Here is a 19,088-nt window from a genome sequence, read left to right on the forward strand (position 1 = left end):
AGATAAACCGTTTTTCCAACGGAGACTTTTCAATAAAATAAAAAATAGAGGGGGTTACCGTTGACGACAACGGTTTATTTCAAATATTTAAATATCTGTCTTTTTTGGTCAGTTCATTTTTATCTAATGGAAGCCAACGCTGTTAACCACAATTCAAACATTAACAATTCTCAACCGCTAACCAAAGCCAAAGCCCCACAACCTCCAAGAACCGGCACAGCGGTTAGAATAACCACCAAAAAGTCTAACAGCGAATTAAGAGAAATTCTTCAACAAATTTGCTCTAAATATCTCAAAGACGCCGAAGAAAACACACAACCAGACGCTACATACAATACTCAGTTCTGTGAAGTTCTGAACAAAGCAATTACTAGTTCAATTGAACTTACTAAGACAATTCCAAGTCCAATTGAGCTTAGCGATGTCTTAGTTCAGTATTTTCCAACATTTACTAAGCTTATAATGTTGAGAACTTTATACCAAGTTCGTCAAAATCTTCCTCGTAACATCCAACGGTCATTCGACAAGAAAATTGCCGAATTCCAAGTCTTTAGTTACGGATATGACGAAGATGAATACGTTGACGAGTTCGGAGACAACTGTACAAAATGGTTTGAATGTTATACGACAACACAATTTGAATTCGACTTTCTCGAATTCAACGCAGCAACCATTCATATCATTGCTCTTTACCTTTCCGAACAACAACAAGACCTCGCAGATGGAGATGTTGTTACTGTCGTCATGAAAACTCCTGAACAATTCGGAAAAAAGAAGTCTCTAATTGCCAAATTCGTTCCAGGACATCAGCTTTTCCAACGCACAGAAGTCTTCTGTATTCCTGGAACTAAGTTCTTTGTCAGGAGCGAACTCAAAGAAAGATATAATCTTATATACGAAAAAAAGAGATCTGACATTGTGTCAGATCTCAGTAAAAGTGACATTTACATGTCAAAAAAATAGAATGAGTTTAAGTAATTAAAATTGAGGGTGAGAGTAGTATTGTATGAAATAATATCTCTCACCCTCCAATTCATCCTATGGCGCCGAAAAAATTTTGGTGAAATGCGACCACATTTCACCAAAATTTCTCGGCGCCATATAGAGAACTAGAGCCTGTGAGGTACTGATACTATCCATGTACCTCGCAGGCTCTAGTTCCAAGCCAAAATGGCTAAAAATTGCCCGCAATTGTTCACATTGCGGGCAATTTTTAGCCATTTTGGCTGGGAATTGGAGGGTGAGAGTAGTATTGTATGAAATAATATCTCTCACCCTCCAATTCATCCTATGGCGCCGAAAAAATTTTGGTGAAATGCGACCACATTTCACCAAAATTTCTCGGCGCCATATAGAGAACTAGAGCCTGTGAGGTACTGATACTATCCATGTACCTCGCAGGCTCTAGTTCCAAGCCAAAATGGCTAAAAATTGCCCGCAATTGTTCACATTGCGGGCAATTTTTAGCCATTTTGGCTGGGAATTGGAGGGTGAGAGTAGTATTGTATGAAATAATATCTCTCACCCTCCAATTCATCCTATGGCGCCGAAAAAATTTTGGTGAAATGCGACCACATTTCACCAAAATTTCTCGGCGCCATATAGAGAACTAGAGCCTGTGAGGTACTGATACTATCCATGTACCTCGCAGGCTCTAGTTCCAAGCCAAAATGGCTAAAAATTGCCCGCAATTGTTCACATTGCGGGCAATTTTTAGCCATTTTGGCTGGGAATTGGAGGGTGAGAGTAGTATTGTATGAAATAATATCTCTCACCCTCCAATTCATCCTATGGCGCCGAAAAAATTTTGGTGAAATGCGACCACATTTCACCAAAATTTCTCGGCGCCATATAGAGAACTAGAGCCTGTGAGGTACTGATACTATCCATGTACCTCGCAGGCTCTAGTTCCAAGCCAAAATGGCTAAAAATTGCCCGCAATTGTTCACATTCCCATCTTTTGTTGGTAAGACGAAGAATATGAAATAAATTATGAAGAAGATAATGATGAATAAAATATCACTTTTTATATTTTTGACACGTAAAGTTGTCACTTTTCTGTCAAACTGTTTTTATCGTTTTCGTATATAACAATAATGTGTCATTCAATTACACATTATATAATGTTTTCGACCCAGAAGAAGGCTTCTTCCCAGAAGCAATGGAGGAAGAAGAAGAGGAGGAGGAAATACAAGACTCTATCCAAGAAGAGTCCTCCGAATTCACACCAGAAGACTAACAATTTTCCGAATAAAAACTTCATTTATACTAAACATCTTCGGGGCTGAGGGCACGAAGTGCCTGGAAGCCCCACTACCCTTTTCTTTTTTTTTTTTTTTTTAGATTTCTTAAAATTAATGAAAAAAAGGTTTTCTGAGAACTTTTGAGAATGGTTTTCAAATTCCATTATTGAAAATATATAGGTATTGTATGAAATTCAAACTCTATATTTATTAAAATTCTAAATTTTTAATAAAATAACTTTTCAGAGGAATATGATTTTGAACGGTTGATTAATAAGTATAAAAATGTCTACGATTTTAAGGAGGGAATTGTTCCTTATGAGGTATACATCATAACTATATACCTCATAAGGAACAATTCCCTCTTGATATCCTGGATATTTTTGAATATATTTTTTTAATTAAAGTTCTCAAAAGTATTATCAAAAGTGATTTTTAAAAAATATCTCCAATTAATTAACTAATTAAAAGTATTATATTTTTAAAATTAAATAGTTTTTTAATTTTTTTGAAGGAATTGAGATACTTCCCACGACAATAAAATTGAGAGGTTTACATTATGACTGATCTTAGCATGCAACACTATAAGCATTATTATCAACGTAGAATCTGAATATCATATCAGAAAATGTCGCAAATCTGACATTTACCCGACCAAATAGCAAAAATAATTGAATACTTTTCGCAAAAACTTTAAAAATCGATAAAAATATGAAATATAGATATTAAAGAGACTTTTTATATAATATTCATAAAGATTTTCCAAAAATATGATACCGCAAAATTAAAAAAGTGACGTCTTGAGTGGAGTCAAAGGTCGAAATTGCTAGCTAAATGTTTTTTTAGCGAAATTGCGTATTGTACGTTTTTTTCGCAAAACGAAACCCTTAGATATATGAATTCTTTTAAGATTTTAAATACATTCTGATCTTCGTAATTTTACCGAATTTTGAGAGTATAAAATAATTTTAAGGATAACAATTTACAATATATTGATTATTAAAAAAATGCAAATTCCAAACTATTAATCGTTTCTGAATGTCGCACAATTCAATCTTTATACAACAGAAGTTAGTTGGAGCTATATGGACATATAAAATAGTGAGTACAGTTTTAGATGAAATTAATTCCTATTCAAAATTCTTTTCACAATTTTTTATAGGTAAATCTGAATTTTTAAATTATCAATAAAATACATACTAAGTTGGTGCTAATAAAGATTTTCAAAAAAAAAAATCATTCAATCAACAATTTTTTTTTCAGAATAGATTTTGAGAAAAAATATCGTTTAATTCAAATCAAATTATTTCTAATCCGACGCATTTTAAACAATTCTTTTTCCTTTTGAAATCTTTTTCTAAATTGGCCAATCATCAAAAAGAAATATTAAGCTATTATCAGATTCTTTATATATAAACACGGTCAAAAAATTCACCAATTTGATAAAATAATGATTTTTTTTTCTGATATTAATTTCATCAATATTGTTTTAGCGTTTATTTTCTTTGAAATAATAATGCTAACCTATCCTTTTTTAAATAATATATCAAAGATAGAGTATAGCAATGAAAAGATAGAGTATGATCAATATCAATTCTATCATAGAGAAAAAGTACATTTAAGTGCAAAAAATTGAATAGCTGCAAACTAAGGCAGTTATCCCTTAAACTTTGGAGCGGATTTTGTTTTTATTGTTGAAAGACAATTGATCTATTAATTCATAATGAGGGAAGCTATTACTGAAAAAGATTACAACAAACAGTTTAAATTGATAAAAAAGAATCGCAAAAATCACAATGATTTTACAACTTTATCGAAATGATAATGGAACAGCAGTTCTTCAATTTTGTATCCAAAAAAAGTTTAGAATGAAATAATTGATGTTCTGATTGATGACATTGACTTAAATATGATGAAATGTAATGAAATGATATATTAGTTCATCTATAATTTAGAGGACTATGAATTAATTTACCATATTTGATAAATGGAAAATGAAGAGTAAAAACATCACTTCATTGTGCAGCAGATAAGTATCCAAAGATTATAAGAGATATTGCAGAATCAAGATGTTTTGATTAGATTATCATGCTTGAAAAGTTAATTTGTGCATCTAACAAATGATTTTTTTTTGTTACGAACTGCATTATATATGTAAGAGTGTTGAAAGCGGCATATCATTTCATGGCGAATACCAAACATGTTTAACATTACAAGGATTCGTTACATGCTGAAACAAAAAATAAATTAAATGTAAGATGATATTCTACTATATCTCTTAAGATTAAGGATAAATAGAAACAAAGGAAATGCTATTTATTACTACTCATGTTGACAATGGTTTTTGTAAATTTGGAACCAGGATTACCAAAAACGAAAATCTCATTTGCGTCAAACTTGGTAGGTTTAAGCTTTTGACTAAAAATAGTTTCTTTTATACTATAAATTGATTTATTAACCCATCCTCGAAGTCGTTGATTAAAGAAAAGTAGAAAACTTGTAATAAAGAGCATTATTAAGATAGTCGATAGCCCTTGAAAGTATGCTTGAAAAAATATTCGCCTATTCATTAGTGGTTTTAACTTGCTTTGTGAGTAGTATATGTGGACGGGTTGTGTGACTTTTTTTGTAAACGTAAGAATTCATACAATATTGAACGATTTTGTATCATTTTTTTTAACATATGAAGTAAAAAATGTAAGATTCTTACAGTTTTTATTCTTACGTTTTTGAATAAATCAAGATTTAAAAATTTTCAAAATTGTAAGACATTTACACTCAGCCCAAACATAATGAAATAAATTAGTAATAAATATTATATACTAAACACATTAAAAATTAACATTAATTTTAAAATAATTTATTTTTTATCTTTTATAAAAGAAGCTATATATAGATGATGTCAGATATTCCGCGATTAATTAAACATTGTTTAAATCCTGAATGAAAGATTCACTACCATAATGAAATAAAAAATAAAAAAAATAAACTTTAAAAATTAATGTCTCACATTTTTGAATAATTTATTTTTATTTTGTATGAAATGAGTGTCAAAACTAACGATGTTAAAAAATTGGGATTCACAAACGAGGAAATAAAGGATATATTAGAGGAGGCGGGTTATGAGGTTGATAAATATTATTTAAGAAATTGTCAAAAATTCGCGGAGTTTTTAAATGAGTTTGATTATGATGGAAAAATGAATAAAGATGATGTTATAAATTTCTTATATCCCACATCTAAAGAAGAAAAACCTAAAGAACCTGATGTTTTCCCTGAATATTATGAAGAACGGATGAAAGATGATGAATACGATGAAATTGAAAGACTGGAAAAAATAAGAGATGAAATAGATGAAAAAATTAAGGAATTAAGAGAAGTTGAAAATGAAGTAGAGGGTTTAATGAATATCCCAGCTTCAGAATCAGCAGTTCAGAAATCTCATGAAGAAAGATATAAAAATTATGTCTCAGAATCAACACAAAATTTATTAGATGGCGAAATAGATGAAACACTTTCAGAAGAAGGTACTAAATTTATACGTAAACATAAGTTACAATTTATTGATAATGAAGAATACCCTTGTATCCTACTTTCACCACCTTTAGATTCTGAAAAATTCAAAAAAGCACTGAAAAATGTAACATATGCAACAAATACGATTAAGAAAGAAGACCATGATATTTACACAAATTATTATTTAAATAAATGGACAGATGTTGATAAGGTTTTTGATTTGTTAGATAAAATATCAAAAGAAACAATTGGTACATATAAAATTTTATGCGATTGTGGTTTCATTATTGAAGATACCAATAATGTTTCATATGAAAGAACAGCACCGAAGGAAGACGAAGTTGAAAGGTCTATACCATTCGTTATTAAGAACATAAAAGATATGAAAACTTATAAACATTATATTTATTCATTTATTTCAGAAAAAATGGAAGCAACCCATAAAACATCATCTCATCATTTTATAGCTATTCATACATTCCTTTTCAAAGTTGTGAAATTAAATAAGACAGGAATTAGATTTAATGTATCAGGGTATGCATTCTTGAGTAAATTAAAATGTATTCGTCACGTCGCAGATGATAAAAATTTATGTGTTCTTAATTCATTTTATGGACTTTAGCCCTGGACTCTCTGAGTCTCGGACTTTAAAAAAAATAAACTTTATTTTTATTTATTTTTATTCTTACATAAATGAACAAAAATGGAACAGCTAAAATGAATGATAATCAAATAAGAGCCGAAGGTAGAAGGTTATTTAAACGCTTCTATAACATTCCTGATGGTGTTAATCCTAAAACTCGTAGAAGTTATTTAAATGAAGCCATAGATGCATATGAAGGATTTGACATTTCATCAGAAAGTGAGAGGTTAGCAAGAATGTTAAATGTTAATATTGATTTCTATTATTGTGATCCTCAACCAGAAGACGTAGACATTAACAAGGTAGACTTTCCATTAGTGGATTCAATAATGATAGATCCAGAATTTGAAACAGTAAATATTTTATTAACACAGAGTCCATGTGGAAAACTTCACGCTGACAGAATTACAGACGTTGAAGCACTCACAGGATATAAAGTTTGCCCCTTTTGCAAAGAAGAAGTATATTCTATCCGTGATGATCCAGAAAGGAAAAACCAAAGAAGATTTTTAAAACATTGTGAGAAATGTAAAGAAAATAATGGAAGATTAATTCAAGACGTTCAATTGCAAAACACACAACAACCATATGCACCACATATTACGAAACAGAAGATATATCAATGGCTATTAGCACATAATTTGCAGGAATATTATCAACCGACAAGATATTATATTACTTTTGACTTCGAAACATTAGAGACTAAAGAAGAACTTCAACTTTCTGAATGTGCAACTTTAAACGCTTACTTAAAACCATTCATGGTATCATCAACGGTTAAATTAAATGATAAAACATTTACGAGGAATTTTTGCTTAACATCAAGTGATTCGTTCATCTCTGATTGGATTGAGTTTTTATTTTCAACCTGTTCATTAGTTGCTAAATCAAATATTGAACAATATGAAGAATTAATGAATACATTAAATGAAAAACAGAAGGAAGCATTTAAAGAACTTCTAGATGAGGAATTCAATAAAGTGAATATCATAGGTTTTAATTCGGGAAAGTTTGATTTAAATTTAATTCTTCGTGATTTAAACACCGCAAAATGGAAAATAAAATCAATGCTGGGTTCATCTTCACAATTTAAGCAAATCATTGTAAAGAAAACAAACGTTCCATATGAATTGAGATTTATTGACATCAGAAATTATATAGCGGGTGGGACATTAGACCAATTCACTCAAGATTTTGGAAACAATAAATCACGTGTTAAATCCTTTTTCCCTTATCAATTCATCACGTGGGAAAATTACGAAGAAGAATTATATAAAAAGGAACCATTCACGAAAGATTCATTTTATTCAGCATTAACACAAGAAACAATATCCGATTCAGATTATCAAATATATCTCAATGATGCTAAAAACTTTAAGAATAGATTAGAATATTTTATTCATTATTGCAATAAAGATGTTGAAATTATGATTGACCCAATTGATAAAATTATCGAAGAAACATTTGTTTATAAAATTGATATGCTTCATAATCTTTCTTTATCATCGAATGCATCAATGATTCGTTACGCTTTAGCATATAAAGACTTTAATCCTAATGAAAAATATCCTGAGAAGAAATGAATCAAGTTTTGAATTAACGAAAAAGTATTGGAAATATAAAATTGAATCATATAAGAAACAAGATGAAAAAGCAGAAAGGGATACTAAAAATAATGTTTCAATGGATGATTTTCAATACTATCACGATTTAATCCTTTCATCTAAATGCAAAATGTGTGGTAAAGCGTTTACATATGCAAATAAACCAACATTGGATAGAATAGATAATGAAAAACCACATACCAAAGAAAATTGTCAGTTAATGTGTTGTTATTGCAATGTCGTAAAATCAAATAAAGATGAAGATGTTCAACGTTTAAGAATCAATTTAAGAAATTATGCATTAAAAAATAATTTACCAATGACTTTAGATTCAGTTGAAGCTTATCACATTCCCCGTAATGGAATTACTGGTGGTCTATCAAATGTTCAACATAGAGTAAATCTTAAAGGAATCACGCATTAATAAACTTTCATATAATCCAGAAACTAAAACTGTATCAAATGAGGACACCACCAACATTATGACTCATTTCGTTGGAGTTGATTTTAATTCATTATATCCTTCATCATTTTCATCTAATCCTCATGATTTCATTCAATATACTGACCATAAAATGTATATGCCGGGAAGATTGAATGGTGTTATCATTTGTGATACAGCAACAAAGAAAGCAAAAGCACTGGGAATAATTAAGAAGAAAAATACTTTATTCGTGGCTGAAGTAAAGGGTCACATTGATGAAAAATACATTAATGATTACATAAACTTTTTACCGATAATAAGAAACTTAGATATTATCACAGATGAAAAAACAATTGGCAGTTTTATGTATAATTACATGAAATCAAACAATCTACCAGTTGACCAGAAACAGAGGAAATTAACTCAGTTAGCATCAACACACAACCAATATCAACCATTTTCTTCTTATTATCTTTGGTATCTAATAGACAGATTTCATTTTATCATTGATGACATTCAATCAATTTTAACATTTACTAAAAAACTTGTTTTAATGAATTTGCGAACAAATTTATGAACGAAAGACAAAAGGCTGAATTAGAAGGAAATAAAGGAAAAAGTTTATTTTGCAAATTTCACTTAATGGATCATATGGTTACGATGCAATGAATACACAAAATTACGCAAAGACTAAAATAATGAATGCACAGAAGGCACGCGTTGCATGTATGTCAAATAAGTTTAAAAACATAAGAGAAATAGGTGAAGATACATATCAAGTGATGCTCAAAGATAGATTTTATAGATGTGAAACATGTTTACAAGAGGCATTCTTCACTTTAGATAATGCTAAATACTGGTATTTGGTTTTCATTTATGATTTTATGTATAAATGCATGGATGTTAATCGTTTTCATTTCATTGAAGGTGATACTGATTCATCTTATTGGGCAATCGCTGGCGACCAAATCTTCCTAACACTCAAGCATTTCAAGCAATTGTTACCGATAAACAATTTTATGATAAAAACATTTTCAAATTCGCACCTTTTGATTTCTTCTGTTTTGATGAGAAATTTAAACCTAAATTAAAGAATAAAGCTGAAGAAAAAGCACATGAGAAGAAGTTATTGGGTTTAGCAATTGAGAAACAAGGTGATAACATGGTTGCTTTATGTCCTAAGTGTTATACATCATTCAATGGTTCAATTGATGGAAGTGATTTTAAAAAGATTGCACAAAAAATGAAAGGTGTTAGTTTACGACAAAATAAACAATTAACACCTAAAAATTATTTGGATATAATAAATGATAAATTGATATTTGATGGTCAGAATATTAATTTACAACTTAAAAATGGGTCAATGACTCGCTTAACAATTGGTAAGACTGCATTAACAGGAGCACACACTAAGGCTGTATGTTGTGAAAATGGATGTTGTATGCCATTTATTTAATAAAATACCACAGAAGAGACAAAAGGAACCGTTAATGATGGTTTTGATTCTTGATCAAAGAGGTGGGCACCCTTAAAACATTGATTTTATTTTTATATAAATGAATAACACAGATTTAAAAATTTTAATTGCTGATTTAGTACTTAATCAAAAATTTCTTAATTATTATGATTTAAAAGCATATCTCCAAAAATATAATAATAATATAACGGGTGATGATATGGAATATTATTATCCATATTATAAAAATGAAATTTTGAAATATCATGATAAAATAATTTCTAAAATTAAAGACAAAATTAAAAATAATGAATATATAAAGGGAAAAACTAAATCACAGCTTAAACAGTTGAAAGATTTCAAAAATAAAGTATTAACAGAAGAAGATATTGATGAATTATATAATTTATATAATCCCGAGCCGCAAAAGCCAAAGGAACAAAACACCCAGGTCCTTCAGACTATAAATGATGCACAAGCTTTAATTTATGATTCATTAGTTAAACCATATTCAGCCCGACTTTTAAATGAAGATCAACTTTTGGAATTCATCCTTCAACATAAACTCGAAGCGGGAAAGTATATCAAACCTTTATATACAGCATATTTAAAACAAATGAATAAAATACATCCAGAATTAATGAAGGAAGGAATGAAATCCAAAATCAAAGCAGATAAAATTAAACCACTTACAACACCAAAACCTCCAACGACAGTACCGCCTCCTCCTTCAGTTAATCCTTCATCATTCACTTTATTATATCCATTTCAAACATTAAAGAAGCAAAAAGATTTTAAAAAGGATTTCAAGATATTAAATAAACCAACTGACCCAAAAATTCAACCGTTAAAGGAAAAATTTAGTCGCCCCTCATTTGCTCCATATCCATATTCATACGAAATCGATCATCTGGAATATTCAAAAGGAAACGTTACTTATTTATTTGCCATTAACATTAACACTAGATATTTATATTGCATTCCAGTGAAAGGGAAAACAGAACAGGAAACAAGAAGAGCTATTCAATACTTACTAGATCATGAAAGAGTAGATAATATCAGGGGTGATGGTGATAAAGGATTTCAGGCAGCTATGACTCATTATTTCCCACAAATTAATTTTTACTTTTCATCCTCTCCATATACGTTTCATAATAAAATAGTTGATGCGGTAATGAGAACTCTTAGAGATGCGTTAGGGGTTAACGGTCAGATATACTGGGATGGAAATCATGACTCCATCATACAGCAGTTAGTATATTATTACAATAATACATGGCATAGAACTATAAACATGAAACCAGTGGAAATGAAAAATGATATTTCAAAAGAATGGGAATATATTAGAAAGCAAATGGAAAAGTTAAATGATGTTAAACGTGAACAAATTAATTCGGGGCTCATGAATTTTAAACAAGGAAATAAAGTTTTAATTCATCTCGATTATGGAAAAACTGATAAATCAATGACAAAAAGAAGACGAAGATTTGACACAATAGCTGAATTTGTTAGATATATTAACGGCAATGCATTAGTTGAAGTTGACAAGAAATTAATAGAAATTCCGATTTATTTTATTACTCCATTATATTTAAATAATATTTAATTTTTTTATTTCGTAAGAAATGAGTGACAACAAAGCAGTCAAGAGTCCAGACAATGAATATAAAAAGAAACTAAACAGAATTAAATCAAAAATATGCTATTACAAAAAGAAGCCACAATGCAGTGAGGTTGAAAACGATAAAGAAATAATCGAAAAATTAGAAACTTATCGTTCAATCATTAAACTGAGTGAAGCAAAAATAAAAGAATTTAATAGAATAAATAAATTGATTGGAAGAGATGAATTTTTAAACTCAATCCAAATTTAATTTTTATTCCTCTTCGACAACATCTCTCTTTCCATCATTACTGCATAACCACATTTTCTCAATTTTAGTGGTTTGTTATTTTTAACATGTTCTTGCATCATTTTTATCATTTCCTCCCTTGTTATGATTCGTGGTAAATTTTGAGCTTGTGGGGTATTCATTTATGATAAAAATAAAAATTTAAATTATGCCGTTCTAAAGTTTGAGACAACATGACATTTTGACAACATCACAGGAGGAAGGCAGTTATGAATTATTTTTGAAGAACTGAAGGTGTCACCATGTCACCAGGTAATTTAACTCATGACATTTAGACAACAACACAGGTTATTCAATAATTAATTATTTTTGAAGAACTGAAGGTGTCACCAGGTCACCATGTGTCACCAGGTCATTTAACTTCTTTTAAAAAATGAGACAACATGACATTTTGACAACATCACAGGAGGAAGGTAGTTATGAATTATTTTTGAAGAACTGAAGGTGTCACCAGGTCACCATGTGTCACCAGGTCATTTAACTTCTTTTAAAAAATGAGACAACATAACATTTTGACAACAACACAGGAGGAAGGCAGTTATGAATTATTTTTGAAGAACTCAAGGTGTCACCAGGTCACCATGTGTCACCAGGTCATTTAACTTCTTTTAAAAAATGAGACAACATGACATTTTGACAACATCACAGGAGGAAGGTAGTTATGAATTATTTTTGAAGAACTGAAGGTGTCACCATGTCACCATGTCACCGGGTTATTTAACTTCTTTTAAAAAATGAGACAACATGACATTTTGACAACACAGGTACGAAAAAGAGGAAGGCAAAAATAAATTCCAATCATACTTTATAAAGCATCATTTACAGGTATTTCATCGTCAGTAAATGAATCCTCATTATCGTTTGGTTCAACCTGTTTATATAATCCTTTCATTTCTTCTTTCAAAACATAACACCATGTTTGTTTACCATCTATTCTTACCTGTTTCCTATCACATTTATCCTTAATGCTCATTTGGAAATTCTTGTCTTTCATGTCTGATGGTTTGCAGAATAGAGCATTTTTACACGTCATACCTGCACACAATTCATCATAATGTGTATTTATCCATACATCTAAAGGATTTGTTGATAACTCGATTAAATCTTGTTTGGCTTCAGTCATCGGAATGATTCGTACATTAAATGATGAAAGGTCATATTGCATAAAATACGTCAGCAAATTATCATAAAATTCCTTAGTGCATGAATCCATTAAATTCTTGAAGTAATCAAATTGACCCTTGAATTTACCATTAACTCTTAAAACTACGTATCTTCTGTCTCCAACTTCAATTTTGACAGGGTAGACGTTGTTAGTTACGAAAATGAAGTTTGCAACGTTCTGAGCAGTTCTTCTGGGTTGATTCTTTTCATTAATTCTAATCTCATTATCCGTAATAATTGATTTCAAAGCGTTGAAGTTTGCGAGTCTGTCTTCACCTACATTCTTGAGTTCATTAAGTACAAGAAACATTTTATTTTCAACTACTGAGTTGAAATTACCCGTTAGCTCACTTATTTCAGTAATGTTTTTACATGAATAACCAGCGAGAAGTTCAGAAATAATGTCTGTAAATCTATTTTTACCTGTTCCCTGAAGTCCTTTCAAAATAATTGCTGTTTCATTCTTGATTCCAGGATGTTGAATCATTGATGCAATCCAGCCGAGAAGGTATTTATACACTTCATCGTTATTATCACAAATGGCTTCTTTAATGAAATCAATAAACATCTCAATTTTTGAGTAATCAGGCTTTTCAAGAATGTTGTATTTATAACCCTGAAACGTTGAGAAAACATCTGGGGAATCAGATTTAAAGCAAACACCCTTAACGGTTAATGAGGATAATTGATTTAGTAGTACATCCCATGCTGTTATGGTTTTACCTTCTTCTTTAAATAATTTAATCATTTTGAGTGACTCTTTCATGTTTGATTGAAGAACGAATGATATTTGATTCATTTTGTCGTGTATGTTGTAATCTTTCTGAATGAAGTATTTATTTCCACAATCTACAAAACGGATTACACGTGATAAATCCTCAATTACTTCAGAACTGTTTTTATACTGATGATTTTCAGCCTTGCGTCTAATATCTGTTATCAAAAACGAGTCATCAAGTTTGATATCAAATGTTATTTTTGGCTTACGTAATAAAGGTAAAACATATTCATCATAATATTCCTTTTGATAAAGTTTTAGAATCTTCACCAAAACAAATGGAGAAGTCATTAAATGTGCATATCTACCACGTGCTTTTTCAAAATTACTTTTAGCATTTTCTGTTAAACTGCAGAAATTATAAACGTTATCGTATGCTTCATTAATTAAATGATTAGGTAACGAATTAATTGCTTGAAACAGTGTGAATAATGTAACTTCTTTTTCTAAATTCATGTTTCCACCATCATTATGTACTTCAAAATCACAGATGCCATCGACTATGCTCTGGGCAAGTTTATCGTCAATGTTTACATCTTTGTTTTCATTCATGATAGTCTTTATTTCTTCGTTCTTCTGTTCAACTCTTACCTTAATATTCAAATCATTTAATATATCATTTACTGTTCTGGTTAATGTTGAATCATAACTTCCACGAATGAATGAGTATGTATTGATTGGTTCTGATGCATTTTTGCGAACTCTTGAATCAGCCATGACTACTAATGAACGCTTTGAATCATCAATAGAAGTCATTATGTCAATATCATAATCATTGCAGGAATAACATTTAATCATTCTGTTCGAGGTTGAATAGAAGAAATTAGTGTTGCAATAAATGTGAAGACCTCCTGATGCGGTTTTAACGATAACATCTTTATCCGAAAGTTTTGATAAAATGTCTTTTCTAACTGTTTCTTTAAGTTCATCATTGTATGATTTATTGATATCAACATCTATAATCGTTAAATTTGAAATTTTATTTACTAATAAAGCTGTACCAGTTTTCCTTCCTCTTCCTCCATCATGTTTGAGGTAGTTATGTAAATCAATCTTGTTTTCACCAATTCTTTCGTTGAGGGCTTTAGTTTCTGCCACAACTAATTCCTCAGCTAATGAATCAATAACTTGTTCATCAGAAATGATATAGTTGCTGTTGTTTGTTGCTGTCATTTATATAGGAATAAAAAATAAAAATAATTTTAAAACTAACTTTATTTTTGGACTACATCAAATTTTCGTAAATGTTGTCAAAATGTCATGTTGTCTCATTTTTTCAGAGAAGTTAAATGACCTTGTGACCTGGTGACATGGTGACACCTTCAGTTCTTCAAAAATAATTAATTATTGAATGACCTGTGTTGTTGTCAAAATGTCATGTTGTCTCATTTTTTAAAAGAAGTTAAATAACCTGGTGACACATGGTGACCTGGTGACACCTTCAGTTCTTCAAAAATAATTAATTATTGAATAACCTGTGTTGTTGTCTAAATGTCATGAGTTAAATAACCGGGTGACATGGTGACACCTTCAGTTCTTCAAAAATAATTCATAACTACCTTCCTCCTGTGATGTTGTCAAAATGTCATGTTGTCTCATTTTTTCAGAGAAGTTAAATGACCTGGTGACACATGGTGACCTGGTGACACCTTCAGTTCTTCAAAAATAATTAATTATTGAATAACCTGTGTTGTTGTCTAAATGTCATGAGTTAAATTACCTGGTGACATGGTGACACCTTCAGTTCTTCAAAAATAATTCATAACTGCCTTCCTCCTGTGTTGTTGTCAAAATGTCATGTTGTCTCATTTTTTCAGAGAAGTTAAATGACCTGGTGACACATGGTGACCTGGTGACACCTTCAGTTCTTCAAAAATAATTAATTATTGAATAACCTGTGTTGTTGTCTAAATGTCATGAGTTAAATTACCTGGTGACATGGTGACACCTTCAGTTCTTCAAAAATAATTCATAACTACCTTCCTCCTGTGTTGTTGTCAAAATGTCATGTTGTCTCATTTTTTCAGAGAAGTTAAATGACCTGGTGACACATGGTGACCTGGTGACACCTTCAGTTCTTCAAAAATAATTAATTATTGAATAACCTGAAACCATTAACATAAACATATATTTCTGCAGTTCATCCATTACTTCATTACCTAATTAATTACAGACATAAAATATATTTAGTTCATTCAATAAATGCGGTAAGCCTGCAAAGTAGGCTCAAGCACATTCAATAAATGCGGTACCATGCGAATACAGTCATAAATGGTGGCATATAATCTTCACCCGAGCCTGTTGGATTTGTTGTGAAAGTGTGTGAATGATTTCCTGTGGTTCCACAGAAAATACCTGCGCTTGAATCTACTGGGTCACTTGAAATATCATATCTATTCATTCCCTGTCTATCCGAACCTGCTGCAAGATTTGTATAACCTCTTTTTGTTATTGAATGTGAATGACTACCTGTTGTGTTTGTAGTTCCTGTGTGAGTGTGTGATGGAAGGTTTGCTTCTTTAATTTTCTTTGAACCTCCTGTTTCCTTTGAACTATTAGCACAATAGAGGAATTTGTCTACAATCTGTTCCCACACACCAAAACCTAAAACTTTTGAAGGATTTGTTGAGTTCATTGACGTATAAATAGAACCAATGGGGTAAATCATCTCAAGAATTGTATTTAATCCATTATGAATATTGAATTTATTATATAATATTGAATTTGGGTGAGTATTTAAAACTGGTCTTGTTATCAATATTAACGTATTATTTTTGAAAATTGCTTTTCTAACATCTTGAAATTTTGTGATTTCAGACCAGTTTCTTCCATCACTACTGATATTTACTAAATCACCACATCCTAAAGCAATGAAATACCCATCAATATAAAATAAATTTGTAAATCTATAATTTTGAGTAAATTTTGGAGTGAATGAATAAACCAATTCCCAATTTGATAAATCCTGTGATAAATAAATATGTCTGTTATAACTTACAGGATATGAATAGACCATTTCACCTGAAACGAGAACATAAACATTTGATCCATAACATAAAGCTTCAATGTCTCCATCAGCGCTTGAAAAATTTGTTCAAATTGACCTTGTGATATTGAAAGATGATCTATAAATTTTATCATTTTGTAGGATAAAATACATGTTGTTAATGTAATACCACTTACTTGTATAATCAATTTTCAAATCTGATGACATCATACTAAACATATAATAATTTATCCCATCCTCACTAATGAAAATTTGATTGACTTCATAAATTAGTACCCATTTATTATTAACGCATCTAATAGGATTATTTGAATATTTAAATTTAGCATCTTGATTTAAATTACATTTGAACCATTGGATACAATCGAATGAATAACAAGGGCAAAAATCATCTTCAACCGTTATCATCCCCATAAATTTACCGTTATTATATTCAACATATAAAATTCTTGGATTAATGATTGACTTTCGTGTATCAGGATTCAAAACAGATGGAGTAAATGATTCATAGTTTTTAAAATCATTTGTTTTAAAATAATAAAGCACTCCATCTGTATAAAATAAATACATGGTCACTCCATCGAAACATATCCATTCAAAAGAATCTATATCAAAGGTTTTATCTGATGATTTCATAAAATTTAAAAATGGCGGAGTAAAATAGACCTCTGATTGTTTTATTTCTTCATTAACATAAGTTTTATCTGCTTTCTTCTCTAACTCATCGTTAACATATTCCTTATCCGCTTTCTTCTCTAACTCATCGTTAACATATTCCTTATCCGCTTTAAGGTCTAAACATCCTGAAACCCATCCTGTATCGGCTTTAACTTTAAAAGTCTCAAATGTCCATTCATGATACCATTCAACCCTTTCTTTAATTTCATTATCTTTTTCATCAACATAAACCAAATTTGCCTTCTTCATTATGTCGTTTAGGAAACCTTTTATGAATTCCTCATTTAAATTAAATCTTCCAATCTTCAAAACTTTAGGAAATGCATTTAATGCGTAATATCTTTGTTCTTCTGGTGGAATTGATGTTATATCATCCGTTATACCTTTAATTTTTAGAATTCATAAATAAAATTTCTTTTATATTTGATATCACTGCACCACCCTTGCAAACGAATTCGAAATGGTCATTTTTCAATACTATCTCCAAATCTCCATATTTCAACCTTTGCGTTTGTTCTGCCGTCTTTGAATTATATGCATATATGGCGTATGTAATGGTCTGAGGGACCTGGGTGCTTTGTGCCTTAAGTTGTTGTGGTTTAATCATTTATTATGATTTAAAAATAAATATTTAATCCGTTATCTCATCACCTATTTTTTCTATTTGAAATTGCCATAATATTTCATTCATGAATTCTAAATCACAATCAAATAGGTCAGTTACTCTAAATTTAATATTTGATAAATCTTTTGAATGAAGAATAAATGAATTCCCGGATAATTGAAACGGATATGATAAAGAAAATATGTTTAAGTTGATGGATAAAATGTTTTGTATTGATGGGTAAGAGTTAGGGTCTAATGTTTGATGTGAAAATCTCATTGGGGTATTAACTTTATCACATTTGATTAAAATGAAATTGGAACCAGTGTCAGAATACAAAACATCCCCAACATCTTTTTCAAAATTTAATATCCCCAACAATGAACGAAAATGAGGAGTACAAAATTTAATTTTCAGTGGGAATTTAATAAGGTTATTTATTTCATCAAGTTCAAAAAGTTTATCAGGTTTTGATTTAAAATTTTCTTCATACCATACGATAAATGATTCATTTAAATAACTTAAAATCATGTTAATATCCCATTTCGCTATCACATTATTTATATACATATCATACGTTTTCATGGTCATCTTTAATAAATGATATATAATCTGAAGGTCTAAAAGAATGGGATTAAATTTACCACTCACAGAAACGAGAGTAACATTATAAATTCCGCTAACTGTTAAATTTAATTCACAGCTATTATTCGAAATAATATTGATAATTGACATTTTTATTACGATTAAAAAATATGGTAAAGCGTTATTTCCAGTGATAAATAAAACTAGGATAAGATTACCTCAAGAATTCATAAATTCAACGAATAAGAAATTCATTCATGTTATAAATTTTAGTGTTTTCAGAAAATATGAGTCAATGTCATATTCATCATCGGTTATATTTCACTTCATTCAAATTTAGTTCAATCAAACCCATATAATGACCATTTCATAAGATTTTCAGATGGTATTAAAAATGTAATTGATAGATTAAAATATGAACAGATTGACAATATCGAATTTTTGGAATTTTGGTTTAAATATCCTGATGGAAA

The 19,088-nt window shown here is 30.0% G+C and overlaps 4 protein-coding genes and 3 pseudogenes across 7 annotated transcripts, besides 7 other annotated features; 4 read left to right on the plus strand and 3 right to left on the minus strand.

The window, feature by feature from the left end:
• Nucleotides 1–2,341: part of a mobile genetic element that runs on past the window's edge.
• Nucleotides 127–963, plus strand: TVAGG3_1086830 (uncharacterized protein; the record flags this gene model as incomplete). The annotated part of the gene is made up of 1 exon (XM_001283778.1): nucleotides 127–963. The coding sequence occupies one exon, from the start codon at nucleotides 127–129 to the stop codon at nucleotides 961–963; it is 837 nt and encodes a 278-aa protein (XP_001283779.1).
• Nucleotides 1,053–1,161: a mobile genetic element.
• Nucleotides 1,303–1,411: a mobile genetic element.
• Nucleotides 1,553–1,661: a mobile genetic element.
• Nucleotides 1,803–1,911: a mobile genetic element.
• Nucleotides 2,032–2,093: a mobile genetic element.
• A 2,839-nt stretch (nucleotides 2,342–5,180) lies between the features above and the next one.
• Nucleotides 5,181–19,088: part of a mobile genetic element that runs on past the window's edge.
• TVAGG3_1086900 (uncharacterized protein) lies at nucleotides 5,443–6,381 on the plus strand (the record flags this gene model as incomplete). Its single annotated transcript, XM_051256891.1, has 1 exon — nucleotides 5,443–6,381. One exon carries the CDS (start codon nucleotides 5,443–5,445, stop codon nucleotides 6,379–6,381), a length of 939 nt encoding a protein of 312 aa, XP_051075841.1.
• On the plus strand, nucleotides 8,326–9,886 carry TVAGG3_1086910 (annotated as a pseudogene). The gene has a single exon. A coding segment is annotated over exon 1 (1,561 nt).
• On the plus strand, nucleotides 11,061–11,492 carry TVAGG3_1086920 (uncharacterized protein; the record flags this gene model as incomplete). Its single annotated transcript, XM_051256892.1, has 1 exon — nucleotides 11,061–11,492. The coding sequence occupies one exon, from the start codon at nucleotides 11,061–11,063 to the stop codon at nucleotides 11,490–11,492; it is 432 nt and encodes a 143-aa protein (XP_051075842.1).
• On the minus strand, nucleotides 12,605–14,914 carry TVAGG3_1086930 (uncharacterized protein; the record flags this gene model as incomplete). The annotated part of the gene is made up of 1 exon (XM_051256893.1): nucleotides 12,605–14,914. One exon carries the CDS (start codon nucleotides 14,912–14,914, stop codon nucleotides 12,605–12,607), a length of 2,310 nt encoding a protein of 769 aa, XP_051075843.1.
• On the minus strand, nucleotides 15,978–16,967 carry TVAGG3_1086940 (annotated as a pseudogene). Its single transcript has one exon. A coding segment is annotated over exon 1 (990 nt).
• Nucleotides 17,171–18,033, minus strand: TVAGG3_1086950 (annotated as a pseudogene). Its single transcript has one exon. A coding segment is annotated over exon 1 (863 nt).

This window comes from Trichomonas vaginalis (assembly GCF_026262505.1).
Source record: "Trichomonas vaginalis G3 chromosome Unknown ctg_172, whole genome shotgun sequence".
Classification (NCBI taxonomy): Eukaryota; Parabasalia; order Trichomonadida; family Trichomonadidae; genus Trichomonas; species Trichomonas vaginalis.